The 20,192-nt window shown below is 29.2% G+C and overlaps 2 protein-coding genes across 2 annotated transcripts; both read right to left on the minus strand.

Moving 5' to 3' along the window:
- Positions 1–228: 228 nt before the first annotated feature.
- On the minus strand, positions 229–3,276 carry LOC125856242 (D-galacturonate reductase-like). Its single transcript, XM_049535777.1, has 4 exons — positions 2,963–3,276; positions 2,056–2,299; positions 1,504–1,683; positions 229–505 (listed from the first exon to the last, which is right to left on the minus strand). The coding sequence occupies exons 1-4, from the start codon at positions 3,274–3,276 to the stop codon at positions 293–295; spliced, it is 951 nt and encodes a 316-aa protein (XP_049391734.1). The 3' UTR covers positions 229–292.
- Positions 3,277–7,198: 3,922 nt separating this feature from the next.
- On the minus strand, positions 7,199–17,257 carry LOC125856604 (D-galacturonate reductase-like). Its single transcript, XM_049536192.1, has 5 exons — positions 17,160–17,257; positions 10,085–10,265; positions 8,807–9,050; positions 8,217–8,396; positions 7,199–7,411 (listed from the first exon to the last, which is right to left on the minus strand). The coding sequence occupies exons 1-5, from the start codon at positions 17,254–17,256 to the stop codon at positions 7,199–7,201; spliced, it is 915 nt and encodes a 304-aa protein (XP_049392149.1). The 5' UTR covers position 17,257.
- Between the last annotated feature and the right edge of the window lie 2,935 nt (positions 17,258–20,192).

A 20,192-nucleotide genomic window follows, 5' to 3' on the forward strand; every position in this document is an offset into this window, starting at 1 on the left:
GTCTATCGTAGGCATTTTGGTAATTTAAAGCGCAAAAAAAAAATCATGGCTAATGGAAAAGTTAGTTTCAAGGACTAATTTAGCACACTTAATTAAACTAATTAAAAAATTAAAGGTGATCGAATAACACAAAGACGAAAATCACAATATAACAATAATTCTCAGAGACTAAAGCTACTATATAGTTATTCAAAAGTTACTGTAAAGGACGTCCATCGATATCATATTCTTAAGTTGGACTAACTAATAACTTTAAATTAAATCTTGAAATCGAGCTCTGATTAAAATGTAATTAGATCTCTGCATCTAATTGCAACACAAAATCATGAGGTCCAAAAAGAGAAGCCATAGTGAAACCTTTGTGCTGTTGAAGTTCACTTATTTTTTCCAAGTCTCGTTGAGAAAGTGACCAATCAAATATTTGAAGATTTTCTTTCATTCTCTCCTTGTTGAGACTTTTTACAACAAGACTTACTCCTTGCTCATAAATCCACCTCAATGCTACCTGCACAAATAAAGACGAATTTAGAATTTAAATATTTGTTATTTTTTGTAATCACAAAGGTGTTTGTTTTTAAATTCACAACATTATTTAATTTTATGAAGCTAGCGGTAGAATAGAAGATTTCTTACACTATATGTCATGTCACATAAAAGATTAATACAAATAACTGCTTATAATAAGTGGATAATATTCTTAAAAATAATATAGACAACTTGCTATGTATAATATGTTAAATTCATTATGATATACCATTCCAAAAAACTAAAAAAAAGAACCAAAGGTCGAATGGAATTTCTCCCTGTCTTTTTTGTACCTTTTTTCACTTGGTGTTCGATAGTCGCGTCGGGCTCCAAATCATTTGAATTCACATTGCGTAAGGCTTATTCAAGAGAAAATCTCTTCAATTTTTTATTCATATTCAAAATTTGAACTTGAAATTTTTGATTGAGACTGAAGGGATCTTATTTATCCTACCACAATCTTTATTGGTCGAAAGATGATTTAACCAACACAAGCTTTCACTTCAAGTTTACTATGCAAAAAGGATTATTTACACCTTTTGTTATACTATTCATTCCACCACAACCCCTGGCGTTACAAAATTGTTACAAAAATACTCCAATGTTGATCCTTCACCCTAAACTCATTTGACCTTTTTTCACAACTTAAAAGTCACCAAGAGGAGGAACATTGTACACATTTTTTCTTTAATTTATTCATATCTGAATAACTTTGTCTAATTGAACGACAACCATATTTCTTACTAAAGAAAACTTGAGGACATAGTAAAACTTATACTATAAGAGCAATTCACTGGGGCCGAAAGGTGAAATATTGAATGTTGAAAGACTAAACCCTCTACTGGTAATATCGAGAAGGTTAGTGTCCTCGTTAGAAGGAATAAAGATAGAAAAGACCATACCATATAATTCGAGACTAAAGGATGAAATTACAATTAAAATATAATTCACAAGAAGATGAAAGCACAAGAAGAATACCTGAGCAATGGTTTTCCCTTTGGATTTAGCAATTTGAGTTAGAACATCACATTCCATAACTCTATTGTCACCCCAAATTGTATTATAAGCACCCAAAGGAGAATAAGCAGTTATGTGAATTCCCTTTGCCTTACAAAATTCCCTTAGTTCCTTTTGTTGCCAAATTGGATTCATCTCCACCTCAACAAAACAAAATTAGCCATCTATCAGACAAAGGCAGATTCAGAATTTTAAGTCAGTTGAGATATATAAGTACTACTATATTCATTAATTTGTCTATTTTAAAATTTTCATTTGTATATATTTCGAGTGGAAAGTAATAGGTACGGTCAGATTGTAGCCAAAGATGAAATGGTTAAGAGGGTGTTTGAGTAAGCTTATAAGTTGCTTAGTAAAAATATTTTTAGCTTATAAATACCTTTTAACTTATTTATATGTTTGATAAACATCGATTATTGACTATGTTTAATCAACTAATTCAAACAGACTCTTAAGTCAATTTATCTTATCTATTCTCTTGAGTAGTTGAAATTTTTGAGAAAATTGACTTACTTGATTGACGGCAGGAGGAATTTTAGCGACTGAAAGAAGTTCCTCAATTTTTTTGCAGGAGAAATTACTAACACCAATTCCCTTAGTGAGTCCAAGATTTTTGCATTCTTCCATACCTTCCCACACACCCTTAATATCCAATGGATGAATTATTTCTTTTGGAACTGGCAATTTTTGAATTGTTTCACTTACTCTCAAAGGGTGGTGAATTAGATACATATCCACGTATTCCAATTGCAATTCTCTGCATTAAAAAATAATAATTAAACACAAAATTAAATTTGTGGATTTAAATATATCGACTAGATAGATTTTGGGATATATATGAACGTTTATTTGCAAAAGACTTTAGATAATTCACAACATTTTGAATCGAAAATAAAAAAGTTGAGTAATGGTTATTTTCAAAATGTACTAATTATGTCTTAAAAAAGTTAATTTCACTAAACACTTTTATAATATGATTCAATTTTAGATAATGTATTTTAAAATCAATACTTATACCCTTTATACAAAAAAATAATCTAGTTTTTACACCCCCTATGAGATATATTGGTACATAAGTTTATCAAAAAATAAATTAAAATTATAAATGTGTATATGATTCAATTTTAGATACATCCTCTGTATTTTAAAATCGAACACTTATAACACTTACATATCCCCTTTCCCTACCCCATGAGATATATCCATAACTAGGTGTGTAAAAATAAATTAAAATTACAAGTGTAAATTTTTTTCATAATATAAAAGGTATAAAGATTTGGTTTTGAAATATAGAGGATGTATTCGTAATTGAAATATATATCTGAAGAATTCAATGTAATTAATTAAAAAAAATTACTTTCGACTCTGAAAATTATAATGTTGTCACATAAATCAAAACGATATAATATATAACTCTTACCTAAGACTAAGTTTACAAGCACCAACAATTTGGTCAGGTTGAGCAAAAGTGCACCATAACTTTGTAGTAATAAAAAGTTCATCCCTTGATTTAATAAGGCCAAGATGTAGAGCCTCAACAATGACTTCTCCTAGAGGTTTTTCCGATTGATAAATAAATGCGGTGTCGAAATGGTGATAGCCGGCTTTAATGGCCTCTAATAGGGCGGATTTCATCGTCTTCGATGGGTCCGCCCCCGGCCGAGATGAAAGAACAGTTCCCATGCCAATTGTCGGCATGGCCTTGTCACAATTGTTCAATGTCACTTGTTGCATTTTTATTTTTTGTTGAAATGTTTTGATCATATGATATAAACCTAAAATTTGAGAGAGGAAAGAGCACTTATTTATAAATAAGATATTAATAAGATTTCACGCCTAAAGTCAAACTTCACTTCCAAAAAAGGTAAACAAATTATTTAAATAAGAGGGAGAAGAGTCAAATTACTGATTAAGTAATAAATAGATGTAATATCTTGATATGCATTTATTGGTAATTTGATTAAGTAATAATATGATATTTATTGTAGTTTAAAAGTTTTTCCTATTCCTATTTTGGAGTGATCTTTATTTTATTTTCTTTTTCTAAAATTGGCAATTTTTAATTTTTGCACATGTTTTTTATTTGATGAAGATTTGTGGGTCAAAATATCTTTGACTATAACTTAATTTACTAGCCTCTAATCCGCAAGGCATATTTAGAAATTTTTTGCATAGTCCTGCAAAAGTTTAGAGAACTAAGAATCAGAACTTTGTGGGTTTTTGAAACTAAACTTATGACTTGTAAGGCATACCTTGTACTTGTGAATTTTATCAAATTTTGTCTTGTTCGGTATAAGTTTAGAGAACTAAGAGGCATTAATTTTGTGAGTTCTGAAACTAAACTCAAGGCTATTTTCAGTCACAACTTTGTTACTTGAAAAACAAAAATTAAAGATCACTCTAAAATAGGAGATAACAGATTTTATGTGATTAACTTAATTTAATAATTGAATGAAAACGTGCACTTTAAAAAAATATATAAATTAAAAATATCTAATTAAAATACTTTATTAAAAGTTCAAAATCTATCTAGAATATTCTAACAAATTCAAAAGATTAGTTATACATTAAGCCATTTTTATCTCACCTAAATAATAATTGTAATTTTTAAAAAAGTATAGTTTAAATCTGAATGAGCCCATTATGAATTTTGCCGGCCTAACCCCATAGAATGAGTTCAAATTTTCCGGCCAAACCCCTATGTGTGGAGATCATACTATATATAAGTCAGACCTTTGTATAATTATATGTATAATAGATAACGCTTACTTACTGAGTTTACAAGCACCGATAATTTGGTCACGTTAAGCAAAAGTGCACCATAACTTTGTAGTAAAATAGTTCATCCCTTGACTTAATAATAATAATATATATAATAATGAAGTGCGTCTAATTATGCAGTTTCTCCTTTAAATTTAAAAGTATAGTTTAAATTTGAATGAACCCATTCATTATGAATTTAGCTGGCCTAACCCTACAGAGTGAGTTCAATACAGGCCCGCAAATAAGGCAAGTTCGGCCGTATAGAGTGAATCCAAAACAAGTTTTTTCACATTTCTATTTTGGGATGATCTTTAATTTTAGTCTCTTAAATTTATAATTTAAATTTTTTGTCTCTTGTGTTCATTTAATAAAATTTTTTGGGTCAAAGTATTCATACCTATAACTTGAATTCGTACAACTAATTCAGCAGATAAAACTTTTTAGAAATATTTTGCCTTAATGCATAACAGGGTAGAATTTTTAGTGAACTTTTGTATTAAGGTATAACTTTTGTTACTCAACTTATTTTTGGGACATAACTTTTAGGGATAAGGGTCTGAAAAATACTTCAACTTTGGTCGAATTTGCTGTTGCGATACTAAACTTTCATGAGGACCTATTACCCCTTTGAACTATTTAATAGTGTTTTTTTTACCCCCTGAACTATTTAATAGTATATTTTAAAGGTATATATGTGCTCACGTGGACACATTACTATTTATAATTTTGCATTATTTTTTATGTCCATGTGGGCAAATATATATGTTTAAAATACGATATTAAATAGTCTATGAAGGTAATAGGTCCTCATGAAAGTTTAGTATCGCAATAGCAAATTCGATTAAAGTTGAGATATTTTTCAGACCCTTATCCCTAACTTTTATACTGAACTTATGTCTTGGGCATAATTTCTGTTACTGAGCTTATGTCTGAGGCCTGAGGCATAATTTCACTGAACTTGTACCTTGGAATTTGTTTTGTTTTGTTTTTTCGCTTTTAGGGACATTTTTGGATTTTTTTCACTTAAAATTTTGAAGGGTAAAAATTAAAAATCAACAATTTTAACAAGTAAAAATTAAAGACCACCCATAGAAACATTTATGTGAATAACCCAACTCAAATTTCCAAGAAATTTTCAACAAAGACAAAAGTAGGTCCATGCCTTGGCTAATTAATTATGTACCAGTTCCATAATTAATCAATATGTACTATTTTATAAGCGCGGGGTGTTTGATCATGAAAATTAGAAGTGTTTGAAAAAAAGTACTTTTAAAGTGAAAAAAAATATTTAAAAATTAAAGTTGTGTTTGTCCATAAATACAAACTAAAATTGTGTTTGAAATTTTGTGAGTTATTTGGAATTAAAAAAAAAAAACATCTAATTTATTTATTTTTAATAAAATAAAAGTGAAAACAGCTTTTATCTTTGAAGGCTTTGAAGTAAGCCCAAAAATTCCCACCAGTTGGATTTATACTAGTCTAGCAAATCCCAATATCCCAAAACCCAAAATGGATAAGTATATATACTAAATTGGTCAGTTTGTAATAAACAAAAGTCCTTATATATAATCAACATGTGAGATAGTTTACAATTAACCTGAAAAATTATAGATCACAAGAACTAAAGTATGACTAAAAAAAGGTAATCATTAAATAAATTGAATTAGGAGATGCACCATATTTCAAACAATTTAATACTACTTGTTAGAATCATATAGAAGTTCACATCAATTGGACATATGATCAAAATGAATTTAGAATGAGTAATAATGAGTTTTTTTTTGTATGGTTAAAAAGTAGAAGCCACGGTGAAAACACTAAATATGTTCTTGTTGTTGAGAAAGTGACCAATCAAATATTTGAAGGTAAGTATAAGATATACATACAATTTACCTTTTTTAGATCTTAATTGAGGGATCACACTGAATTGTTATTGTTCTTGTATAACATTCCCATAAAGTACAAGAAACAGGGATAAGGCGGAAGATCATCCCATATATAGTAGGACCTCTCTATAATTGCCATGTATAAGAATATTTCGCTATAATGGTCAAATTCTTATTTAAATTGTTTTTTCATGTTATATTATGTTAGATGTTCTCTATGAAATTATTTTGTTATAGCAATAAGAATATATTATAAAAAGGTTCGATTGTAATTCTAGACTGAAAAAAATAAAATTATAATGAAAATAAACTCAAGACTAAACAAAACTTGACAATAATAGATAAGGATGTGATCTAGTGGTCAATGAAGTAGCTGGTTGAAATCCATCAAGTCGCAAGGTGATTTCTTCTAATTAATTTGTCTTAACTTTGATGAACAAAGGTACCTGATATATATTACTAATGAAAGATGACATATATTCTGTGAAATTAACCCAAACACCACATTCTTTTTTTTTAAAAAAAAACTATACAAGAAAAAGTATCCACCAAGAAGTTGAATGAGGAGTGTTTGTTTTTTCATTTTTCTAGAAAAAAATATTTTCATACTCAACAAAGAAATGGAGGTGTGAAGTGGGCATTTGGTAATTTAAAACACAATAATTCATGGCAAATGGAAAAGTTAGTTTCATGGACTAATTCAACACACTTAAACTAATTAAAGGTTAAATGCGCTTGGCCGAATAAAACGAAGATGAAAATCACAACATAACAATAATTCAGGGACTAAAACTAAAACTGTTATATATGTAGTTACTCAAAAGTTAATGTAACCAACAACAAATGACGTCCATCGATATCAAGATGACACTACTATTAAATATTTATTTGATCCAAAAATCGATCTATAAAACATATTCTTAAGTTTGGACTAACTAATAGCTTTAAATTAAATCTTGAAATCGAGCTCTGATTGAAATTAAATGTAATCCTCAATAAAAAAACAATTAGATCTCTGCATCTAATTGCAACAGAAAATCATGAGGTCCAAAACGAGAAGCCAAATTGAAACCTTTGTGTTGTGGAAGTTCACTTATTTTTTCCAAGTCTTGTTGAGTGAGTGACCAATCAAATATTTGAAGATTTTCTTTCATTCTTTCCTTGTTGAGACTTTTTACAACAAGACTCACCCCTTGCTCATAAATCCACCCCAATGCTACCTGTATACATAGAGACGGATTTAAAATTTAAATATTTGTTATTTTTCTTGTAATTAAAAATGTGTTTGTTTTTAATTCACAAAATTATTTAACTTTATGGACCGGTGTAGTAGAAGAATTTTTACACTACACGTCATGTCACATAAAAGATGAATACACGTACTTGTCTATGATTAATCAAATTAATATTTTTAAAAAATAAGATAGACAACTTGCTGTGTATAATAGATTAAAACGGAGGTCGGATGGAATTTCTTCCTCTGTCTTTTTTGTACGTTTTTCACTAGGTGTTCGATAGTTTTTCACTAGGTGTTCGATAGTAGCGTTAGGCCACAAATCATTCGGATTCACTTTACGTAATGCGTAATTCGAATTCACCTTGCGTAAAGGCATGTCAACCTCATCACCCTAACCTCATTTAACCCTTTTTTCTCAACATAGAAGTCACAAATAGGACCATTACCTTGCGTCTTTCTCTTTATCTTTTTCATATCTAAAATTTTTGTCTAGTTGTTTGACAACCAACTTTCTAAAACTTTGAGGACACAATAAATCTCCTACTATAAGAGCAATTCCTTGAGAACAGAAAGGGGAAATATTGAATGTTGAAAAACTAAACCCTTGACTGATAAGATCGAGAAGGATAGCGTCCTCGTTAGAAGAAATAAAGATATAAAAGACCATATTATATATATATATATATATATATATATATAATTCGTGACTGAAAGAATAAAATTATAATTAATTAAATTTCGAACAAAAGCAAACAAGACAAGAAAAAAGGAACCAACAAGAAGAATACCTGAGCAGTGGTTTTCCCTTTGGATTTAGCAATTTGAGTTAATACATCACATTCCATAACTCTATTGTGACCCCAAATTGTATTATGTGCACCCAAGGGAGAATAAGCAGTTATGCAAATTCCCTTTGCCTTACAAAATTCCCTTAGTTCCTTTTGTTGCCAAATTGGATTCATCTCCACCTCAACAAAACAAAATTAGTCATATATCAGACAAAGGCATATTCAAAATTTTAAGTCAGTTGAGAGATATATAAGTGCTACTATATTCATTATTGAGATAGATTTGTCTATTTGTTTTACCAAAAAAAAAAAAAGAGATAGATTTGTCTATTTTAAAATTTTCATTTGTATATATTTCGAGTGGAAAGTAATAGGTACGGTCGGATTCGTAGCAAAAGATGGATTGGTTAAGGGGGTGTTTGACTAAGCTTATAAGTTGGTCAAATTAGCTTATAAACACTTTTTGATGTATTTATACATGTGATAAACATAGACTATTGACTACTTTTAATCAGCTAATTCAAACAGACTCTTAAGTCAATTTATCTTCCCTATTCTCTCGAGGTGTTGAAAAAATTGAGAAAATTGACTTGATTGATGGCTGGAGGAATTTTAGCGATGGAAAGAAGTTCCTCAAGTTTTTTGCAAGAGAAATTACTAATACCAATTCCCTTAGTAAGTCCAAGATTTTTGCATTTTTCCATGCCTTCCCACACACCCTTAATATCCAATGCATGAATTATTTCTTTCGGAACTGGAAATTTTTGTATTGTTTCACTTACTCTCAAAGGGTGGTGAATTAAATACATATCCACATAGTCCAATTGCAATTCCCTGCACCAAAAAAATTATAATTAAACATAAATTAAATTTGTGAATTTAAATATATCGACTAGATAGATTTTGGGATATATATGAACGTTTATTTGCTACAAAACTTTGATAATTCACGACGTTTTGAATCGAAAATAGAAAAGTTGAGTAATGGTTATTTTGAAATGTACTAATTATGTCTTAAACAAGTTAATTGCACTAAATGATTCAATTTTAGATATATCATAGGTATTTTAAAATCAATATTTATACCCTTATACACAAAAATTCTACTTTGACAGAGATATATCGTTACCTAAGTGTATCAAAAAATAAATTAAAATCATAAATGTGTATATGATTATTTCAGATACATCCTCTATATTTTAAAAGTGAACACTTATAAAAATTGTAAAAATTAGGCAAATCACATAGTATAAGAAGGAAATTACTTCCTATCCCTACTCTTTTATTAATTACCAAAAATCCCTTTTTTAGTGTCTTTCGGATACATAATATAGCAGCGCGGATACTTTAATTAATAAAGGGCGGATATTTAAATTATTAAGTTGTTGGCATGGATACTTTAATTAATAACGGGCGGATACTTAAATTAACGGATGGATGCATAATATAGCAACACGGATACTTTAATTAATAACAGGCGGATACTTAAACTAATAAAGTATCCGGTTAAGTTGAATTGGGGGAAAATAAGGGATTTTTGTATTTTAGTAAAAGAGTAGGGAAATATTGAGAATAGGTAAAGTAATGTTGTGTACTTAAGTAATTTGTCCATAAAAATCCCCCCTACCCCATGAGATATATCCATAACTACGTGTGTATAAATAAATTAAAATTACAAGTGTAATTTTTTTTTTTTCATAATATAAAAGGTATAGGGATTTGATTTTAAACTATAGATGATGTATTCGAAATTGAAATATGGATTATCTTGAAGATTTCAATGTCATTAATTTGAAAAAAATTGCTTTTGACTCTAGAAATAATAATGTTGCTACATAAATCGAAACGATATAATATATAACCCTTACCTAAGACTGAGTTTACAAGCACCAACAATTTGGTCACGTTGAGCAAAAGTGCACCATAACTTAGTAGTAATAAAAAGTTCATCCCTTGACTTAATAAAGCCAAGATGAATAGCCTCAACAATGGCTTCTCCTAGAGGCTTTTCCGATTGATAAATAAACGCCGTGTCGAAATGACGATAACCTAAAATTGGAGATAGAAAAGAGTACTTATTTATAGGTCTCGACAAGATTTGAGGACTAAAGTCAAATTTTATTTAAATAATATGGAGAAGGTATGACATTTAAGTTTTATATATTAATAGAGTAAAACAAATATATTTATAGAAGAATCAAATTACTGGTCAAGTAATAAATAGATGTAATATCTTGATAAGATATGCATTTATTGGTAATTTGATTAAGTAATAATATGATATTTATTATACAACCAATAAGTTAGATCAATAAACTTCAAAACTGATCTGACCCGACCCGATCAATACACACCTTAAATTCCGGATATAGTTTTAAAATGTTACAATCCAATTTTTTTGGTGTGTTTAGGAATGTCAATCATTTTTTTTTTTACCAAAGTTGGAGATTACTTTCTCAAAATCTAATATCCAAAACTATTAGATATTCACTCCCCGAGTCTATTAATCATTAAGTTGCCGTTCATTACTATACATAAACATAATCTTCATAAGAAATTTATAAGATTCACGACCATTTATATAATAAATTTCTATTTCTATACATTTTGTTGCTTTATTTTTATTTCTACACTTGTTATTTCTTTATGCGAGTGGTGATCGTCTACAATAAACTAGTGATAAATTAATAAAAGAGAAGTTAATTTGTAATTTGAACTAGTACCCCATAATTCACAAATCCTGAATTTGAACAAGAATTTCAAACCCAAACCCCTATTATAAACCAAAATAAATTGTTTCAATCAACCATTTGAATAATTAATTATAAATCAGTATGATTTGCAATTAATCCATTTGATTATAGGCCACCACCTTATATGTTTGTTGAATTTGACAAGTCTTTACAAATTTCAAAACCCTAAAATTCAAAGTGGTGGTGAAGTATAGACTAAATTGGACAGTGTATAATAGACAAAAGCCTTTATATATATTATCAACATGTTAGTTAATCTGCAATCAACCTAAAGAATATATAGATCACAAGCACTAAAATATGGTTAAAAAAAGTAATCATTAAATAAATTAAATTAAGAGATACACCATATTTCAAATAATATAATACTATTTGTTGTATCATATCGAAGTTCACATCAATTGGGCACATGATCAAAATGATTTTAGGTATGTTATAAATATTGTTATCGAGAAAGTGATCAATCAAATATTTGAAACTAAAAATAAAATATGATATAAGCCAGACCTTACTATAATTATTCTTATTTAAATTGATCCTTCATGTTATATTATGTTAAATATTCTCTATAACATTATTTTACTATAGCAAAAAAATATATTATTATAAAAGAGATTCAGTTGTACGTAATTCTAAACTAAAGGATGAAAATTATAATGAATATAGAACTCAACACAAAACAAACTTGACAAAAATATCTAAGGGTGTGATCTAATGATCAATGAAGTAAGTTGAAAACCATCAAGTCACAAGGTGATTTCTTCTCATTAATTTGTCCTAACTTTGACAAACAAAGTTACCTGATACCTATTTTTGATGAAACGTGACACATATCTTGTGAAATTAATCCAACCATAACATTTTTTAAAAAAATCAGGCAAGAAAAAGTAAACATCAAGAAGTTGAAAATACAACAAGAAAATAAGAGAATACCTGAGAGTGGTTTTTCCATTTTTCTAGGAAAAAAAAAACAATTTCATAATCATCAACAAAGAAATGGAGGTGTGAACTGTGAAGTGGGCATTTTGTTAATTTAAAAAACAAAAATTCATGGCAAATGGAAATGTTAGTTTCAAGGACTAATTCAACACAATTAAACTAATTAAAAGTTAAATGCACTTGATTGAATAACACAAAGATGAAAATCACAACATAACAATAATTTGGGGACTAAAACTGCTACATAGTTTCTCAAAAGTCAACATAATCAACAACAAATGACATTCATCGATATCATAATAACATTATTGAGTATTTATTCGATCCAAATCAAAATCAATCAATAAAACATATTCTTAAGTTGGACTAACTAGTAACTTTAAATTAAATCTTGAAACTGAGCTCTGATTAAAATGTAATTAGATCTATGCATCTAATTGCATCACAAAATCATGAGGTCCAAAAGAAGAAGCCATGATGAAACCTTTGTGTTGTGGAAGTTCACTTATCTTTTCCAAGTCTGGTTGAGTGAGTGACCAATCAAATATTTGAAGATTTTCTTTCATTCTTTCCTTGTTGAGACTTTTTACAACAAGACTCACCCCTTGCTCATAAATCCACCTTAATGCTACCTGCATAGACAGAGACGGATTTAAATTTTTTTTTTTTTTTGTAATCACAAAAATATTTAACTTTATGAACCAATAGAATAGAAGAATTTTTACACTATATGTCATGTCACATAAAAGATAAATACAAATATCTGCTTATCATTTGTGGAATTAATATTCATAAAAATAAAATAGATAACTTGCTATGTAAAATAGGTTAAATTCATACTCCCTCCGTCCCTTTTTAGTTGTCCACTTTAGAAATGACACACAGATTAAGGCAACAATGATTAGCACAGTGAAGTTACAATTTTACCCTTATGACAACTTTTCACTTCAAAATTACAACCACTTATTTGAATTAAAGTGAAATAAATTGGAGGGAAACAACATACACTTTTACAATTTTCAAGAAGTGTAAATAAGGGTATAATAGGAAAAAATTTGTTGTCCTTTCTTGATTTGTCAAAATGGACAACTAAATAGGGACAACCAAAAAAGGAAATATGAACAAGTAAATAGGGACGGAGGGAGTACTAATTTAACATTCTCAAAAACTACAACAAAAAAACAGAAGAGGTCATATGGAATTTCTCTCCGTCTTTTTTTTTTTTTTTTAGCTTTTTCCTCGATAGCCGTGTTGGGCCTCAAACCATTCGAATTTATGTTAGTAAGGCTTATTGAATGGATAATCTCTCCAATAATTTTTTTTGGGAGGTGCTAAATTGCCAAAAAATTTGGTCAGAATTTGGCCAGAATATTAAAAAAACTATAATATTTTATTTTATTTTATTTTAAAATAAACTGATCTTTTTTTCCATTTTTTACTTAAAAGGTGTTAAAATTAAAAGGGTAAAAATATTTAAAAAGATAAAATAATATAGCTAAAATATCATTCTGACCAAAAGAATTTATCCTTTTTTTTCATATTCAGAACTTAAGCTTGAAATTTTTGATTGAGAGTGAAGAGATCTTATTTATCCTACCATTAACCAACACAAGCTTTTTTCACTTCAACTTTTACTATGCAGAAAGAATTATTTACACCATTTGTTATACTATTCCTTCCACCACAATCCCTAACGTTACAAAAATACTCCAATGCTGATCCTCCACCATTCCACACGACTTCATATGTCATTGAAGTGGACACATGCCACCCTCATCACCCTAACCTCATTTGTAGAGTCGTCAATATGGGCTAGGCCTGTTGGGCCGGCCTGACCTAACCTAACCCGGGATTTAATAGGATTGGGCTAAAAATTTTGGAGCCCATTTAAAAAAAGGGCTTTTTAGCCCGGCCTGAATAAGTCTGTTGATTTGTGGGGCTTGAGAAATATAGGTAGGACCGGCCCGTGGGCTAATACAAATTAATTAAAAAATATAATATAATATTAAAATTTAAAATTAAAGAGATCCAAACTCAAAATCTATTTAAAGTTTTTTAGAAAATCACTAAGTATAGAAGTTGCATCCACCATGAATATGTCCAAACAGTTGTTGCTACTCGAAACTGGTAATATATTTTTGTGTACATTTAAATATTATAATTCTCAATTTAGTTATTTTTTAATATTTAACTAATTGAAACCGCATATAAATTGCATATGAAAATGAAGATGTTAAGAAAACCTTCCCACAAGTTGATTCAGATATGCTTGATGAAGATCATGAAGTGTTAGATACACCATAGGTTTCATGAAGTGTTAGATACACCATAAGTTTCATGATTTTTTAAGGAGTTTATTTTTTACATTTTTATGGTTGGAATATTGTCATATTTTTTGTGTTTTATTGTGATCATTGCAAAACAATTAGATTAATATTTCTATTTAGATATTTATACTTTTACTTGAAAAAAACTTAATAAATATTATAAAGATAATTTTATTTGTGGATTTGATTAACAAGTAGTAACATTAACACCATGTAATATTGTTTTATCGATATTTATGATAATATTTTTAAATTATAATTTATAATTTAATTTAATAATTATAAAAAAAATATATAACTTTTAAAAAAGTGGGCTGGCCCGGCAAGCCTGTAGCCCACGTACTTGTGGGTTGGGCCGACCATTTTCTGGCTCATACCAAAAATGGGCTAACTTGGCCTGACCCGTAAAATATCAAAGCCTGTATGAGTTAGCCCGGATGGGGTGGGCTAGCCCATATTGACAGCTCTACTCATTTGAGCCTTTTTCACAACTTCTTTGTGACTTATATTACATCTTTCTTTATCTTATTCAGAATATCTTTGTCTATTTGATTGACAATTAACTTTTTCAATAAAGTAAACTTGAGGACATAGTAAACCTTATACTATAAGAGCAATTCACTAGGATCGAAAGGTGAAATATTGAATGTTGAAAGACCAAACCCTCTATTGGTAATATCGAGAAGGTTAGTGTACTCATTAGAAGAAATAAAGATAGAAAAGACCGTATCATATAATTCGAGACTAAAGGATAAAAATTACAATTAAAATATAATTCACAAGAAGATGAAAACACAAGAAGAATACCTTAGCAATGGTTTTCCCTTTGGATTTGGCAATTTCAGTTAGAACATCACATTCCATAACTCTATTGTGACCCCAAATTGTATTATATGCACCCAAGGGAGAATAAGCAGTTATGTGAATTCCCTTTGCATTGCAAAATTCCCTTAGTTCCTTTTGTTGCCAAATTGGATTCATCTCCACCTCAACAAAACAAAATTAGCTATCTATGAGACCAACATTGAATTGTCATATTTCTAATAAGCAAAAATATTGACCTTTTCAAATGTAAAATAATCCTAGAGCGATCAGAGGTAGGTCTAGAATTTTAAGTCAGTTGAGATATACAAGTCTTGCGGTACTATACTCATAATTGAGATAGATTATATTTGCTTATTTTAAAATTTTCATTTATATATATTTCTAGTGGAAGGTAATAGGTATTGCCGGATTCATAGCCAAAGATAGATTGATTAAGAGGATGTTTGAGTCAGCTTATAAGTTGGTCATAATAATTTCTTTAGCTTATAAGTTGATCAAATTAACTTATAAACACCTTTAAACTTATTTATATGTTCGATAAACATCAAAAGTACTTATACGCCAAAATCAGCTAATAAATACTTCTGATTTGATCAAATATTTTACTATTACATTCCTAATATCTTTTCTTAATTCTCAAACTACTCTTCCCAAAATAGAACTCTCAACTCCCTCTCCATTACATTATTTTTCTCCTTGTACATATTCTTAAATTTATTTTATTGGTAAATAACATATAAGACATATTAGCCATTTTAAAATAAAAATTATTGATAAGCTTTTATTAAGTAGGTCAAGTGCTTCTTATTGGTTTATGTACTTCTTTCTATCTAAATACACAACTGCTTATTTATAAAATTAACTTTAGCACCTAAACTTATTTTTCAACACTTATACTTATAGATTACTTTTAATTAGCTAATTCAAACAGACTCTTAAGTCAATTTATCTGCCCTATCCTCTCGAGAAGTTAAAAAAATCGAGAAAATTGACTTACTTGATTGACGGCAGGAGGAATTTTAGCGACGGAAAGAAGTTCCTCGAGTTTTTTGCAAGAGAAATTACTAACACCAATTCCCCTTGTGAGTCCAAGATTTTTGCATTCTTCCATACCTTCCCACACACCCTTAATATCCAATGGATGAATCATTTCTTTTGGAACTGGAAATTTTTGTATTTTTTCACTTACTCTTAAAGGGTGGTGAATTAAATACATATCCACATAGTCCAATTGCAATTCTCTGCATAAAAAGAATTAATTAAACACAAAATAAATTTTGTGAATTTAAATATATCGACTAGATAGATTTTGGAATACATATGAACATTTATTTGAAACAAAACTTTAGATAATTCACAACGTTTTGAATCGAAAATAGAAAAATTGAGTAATGGTTATTTTGAAATGTACTAATTATGTCTTAAACAAGTTAATTACACTAAATGATTCAATATTAGATACATCATCTATATTTTAAAATCAATATTTATACCCTTATACAAAAAAAATCTACTTTGTCAGAGATATATTGATACCTAAATGTATCAAAAAATAAATTAAAATCATAAATGTGTATATGAATTCAATTTCAGATACATCCTCTATATTTTAAAATCGAACACTTATAAAAATTTTGCACTTACATATCCCCCTACCCCTACCCCATGAGATATATCCATAACTAGGTGTATAAAAAATAATTAAAATTACAAGTGTAAATTTTTTCTTAATATAAAAGGTAGGATTTGATTTTAAAATATAGATGATGTATTCAAAACTGAAATATATACATATACATATACATATCTCTCTATACATATGAAGAATTCAATGTAATTAATTTAAAAAAATTGCTTTTGACTCTAGAAATAATAATGTTGTCACATAAATCGAAACGGTATAATATATAACCCTTACCTAAGACTGAGTTTACAAGCCCCAACAATTTGGTCACGTTGAGCAAAAGTGCACCATAACTTAGTAGTAATAAAAAGTTCATCCCTTGACTTAATAAAGCCAAGATGAATAGCCTCAACAATGGCTTCTCCTAGAGGCTTTTCCGATTGATAAATAAACGCCGTGTCGAAATGACAATAACCAGCTTTAATGGCCTCTAATAGGGCGGATTTCATCGTCTCCGATGGGTCCGCCCCCGGCCGAGATGAAAGAACAGTTCCCATGCCAATTGCCGGCATGGTTTTGTCACAATTTTTCAATGTCACTTGTTGCATTTTTTTTTTTTTTGTTGAAATGGTTTGATCATATGATATAAATCTAAAGTTGGAGATAGAAAAGAGCACTTATTTATAAATAGAGTTAGGATCGTCTTAATAAGATTTGACGTCTAAAAGTCAAACTTCACAGCCAAAAAAGGTAAAAAGATTATTTAAATAAGAGGGGGAAGATATTAAATTTAAGTTTTATACATTAATAGTGTAATTTTTTTTTATAGAAGAATCAAATTATTGATTAAGTAATAAATAGATGTAATATCCTGATATGCATTTATTGGTAATTTGATTAAGTAATTATATGATATTTATTGTAGTTTGAAAGTTTTCACATATTGTTCCAATTTTGGAGTGATCTTTATTTATTTTATTTTTCTAAAATTGGTAATCTTTAATTTTTGCACATGTTTTTTTATTTGATTTGATGCAAATTTGTGGGTCAAAATATCTTTAACTATAATTTAATTTTGCAAGGTAAAAGTTTAGGTCCAACTTGTGTAATATCTAATTCGCAAGGCATAAGTGTAGAGAATTTTTTCATTGTTCTCGCAAAAGTTTAGAGAACTAAAAAGCATAATTTTGTGAGTTTTGAAACTAAATTTATGTCTTTCGCCTTGCGATATTTTTTTTTTCAATTGTCAGGATTATTTTTAGTCACAATTTTGTTAGTTGAAGGACAAAAATTAAAGACCAACCTAAAATAGGAGATAGCATATTTTATTTGATTAATTTAATTTAATAATTAAATGAAAACATGCACATTATATTTTAAAAAATAATTTAAAATATCTAATTGAAATACTTTATTAAAAGTGCCTAACGAATTTAGAAGACTAATTATATATTAAGCCATTTTTACCTCACCTAAATATATTCATATAAAAGTATCTTTAAATTTTAATGAGCCCATTATTAATTTTGCCGGCCAAACCCTATACGGTAAATAAGGCAAGTTGGCCGTATAGAGTGAGTCCAAAACAAGTTTTTGCACATTTCTATTTCTATTTTGAGGTGATCTATTATTTTATTTAGTCGCTCAAAATTTATGATTTCAAAATTTTGTCTTTATTGCTATGGACCAAAATAGCTTTAGCTATGACTTAAATTAGTTGTGTATTCGTTGGACACAACTAATATCTCAGATAAAACTTCTTAGAAAATATTTTGCCTTAAGTATAACTTTTTATCTTAAGACATAACTTCTGATACTGAACTTATTATCTTTCATTACTGAACTTATGTTTTGGGGGCATAAGTTCTGTCATTGAATTATGTCACGTGGGATAGCTTGTGCTACTGAACTTATGCCCTATGACAAAAGTAGGTCCAAGCCTTGGCTAATTAATTATGTTCCAATTCCATATTTAATCAATGTGTACTATAGTAGAATACCTTTTATAAAGGATAAAATGTAAAAGGGGGCATTCAACCATTTTTCTCTTTAAAATTTGAAATTATATTTGACCATAAATACATACTGAAGTTCTTATTTTAAAGAAAAAAAAATTGGAGCATTCAAAATGGGCCTGTTAAAATCAGACCCAAAATGAGGGTTGAAATGGGCTTGTTAATTTTGGACCCTTATATACAAGACCCTAGTCGTGAGCACTCTCTCAATATAGACGATAACAAATAGAGAAAATTGTAAATAATAGCCAACTATTAATTCAAATTAAATGTTATAACCATAGTTTGATTTAATTGTACCCCATAGAAAACTGTTTCTATTTCGCCTCTCTCCTGGTGAATCTCGCTCGTCACTCTCGTTCTCGCTGGGCAGTCTCCCTCGCCTCTCTCGCTTTTATACAAACACAAATGTATAAAATGCGTTTGTGTTTGTATAAAGCGAGAGAAAATTGTATATATACATATATTTTCGTTCCCCTCTCTCAGATCTCGCTCGCCACTCTCACTCGCCTTTCTTTCTTTATACAAATGTATACAATGTGTTTATGTTTGTATAAAGCGAGAGAAAATTGTATATACAAATACAAATGCATATATTTTCGTCCTATACACTTATGATTATACAAATACGATCTTCCCCTGCCCAATTTTCTTTTGTCTTTCTCTCTTTCTCGCTTTATACAAACACAAATTATACAATTTATCTTTTGTATATATATACCAAAACAGATTATACAGTTGCTTTGTTTTGTATATGTATAGCGAAATATACATATTTATGTTTACTATGGATAGAGCTATCAAAATGGGCTGGCCCAAGCCAACCCTAACGGGCTAGAGAGTTAAATGGGTTGGGACGGGCTGACCCTTTTAATTAAAGGGCCTATAAAATAGCAGTCCAACCCAGCCCTAAGCGGGCTACGGGTTGGGACGGGCTGACCCTTTTAATTAAAGCGCCTATAAAATAGCAGCCCTAAGCGGGCCACGGGTTGGGACGGGTTGGCCCTTCAACCAAATAATGAATAATATTACTCTCTTAGAAAGAGTACGTATCTAAGAGTATTGAACGTTGACGTCTATAAACACGACATCAATACATACAAATTTTCATTTATGAATCACACACTTCGGTGAATACTTACAAAAATACATTTATGACTCACACACTTCAGTGAATACTTACAAAAAGACATAATAGTCAACGTAAGATTTAACAGAAAAATGTTGATTGTTCCGCCATTCCTCCCACAAAAAACTAGCTAGTTTAAAAGACTTGATTTTTATTTTTTAAAATATTTATTGATAAAAACTTTACAAATAAAACACTACTAAAAATATATATAAAAAATATTCATTGACCACGGGCTGACCTCTAAGGCTTGCGGGTTGGGCCTACGAGGCTAGCGGGACAACTGAGGCTGGGCTAAAAAGCCTTGTTCCTAAATGGGCAAAAAAAATTAGGCCCAACCCCACTTAATTCAAGGGTTGGGTTG

Source organism: Solanum stenotomum, chromosome 2 (genome assembly GCF_019186545.1).
Source record: "Solanum stenotomum isolate F172 chromosome 2, ASM1918654v1, whole genome shotgun sequence".
NCBI lineage: Eukaryota > Viridiplantae > Streptophyta > Magnoliopsida > Solanales > Solanaceae > Solanum > Solanum stenotomum.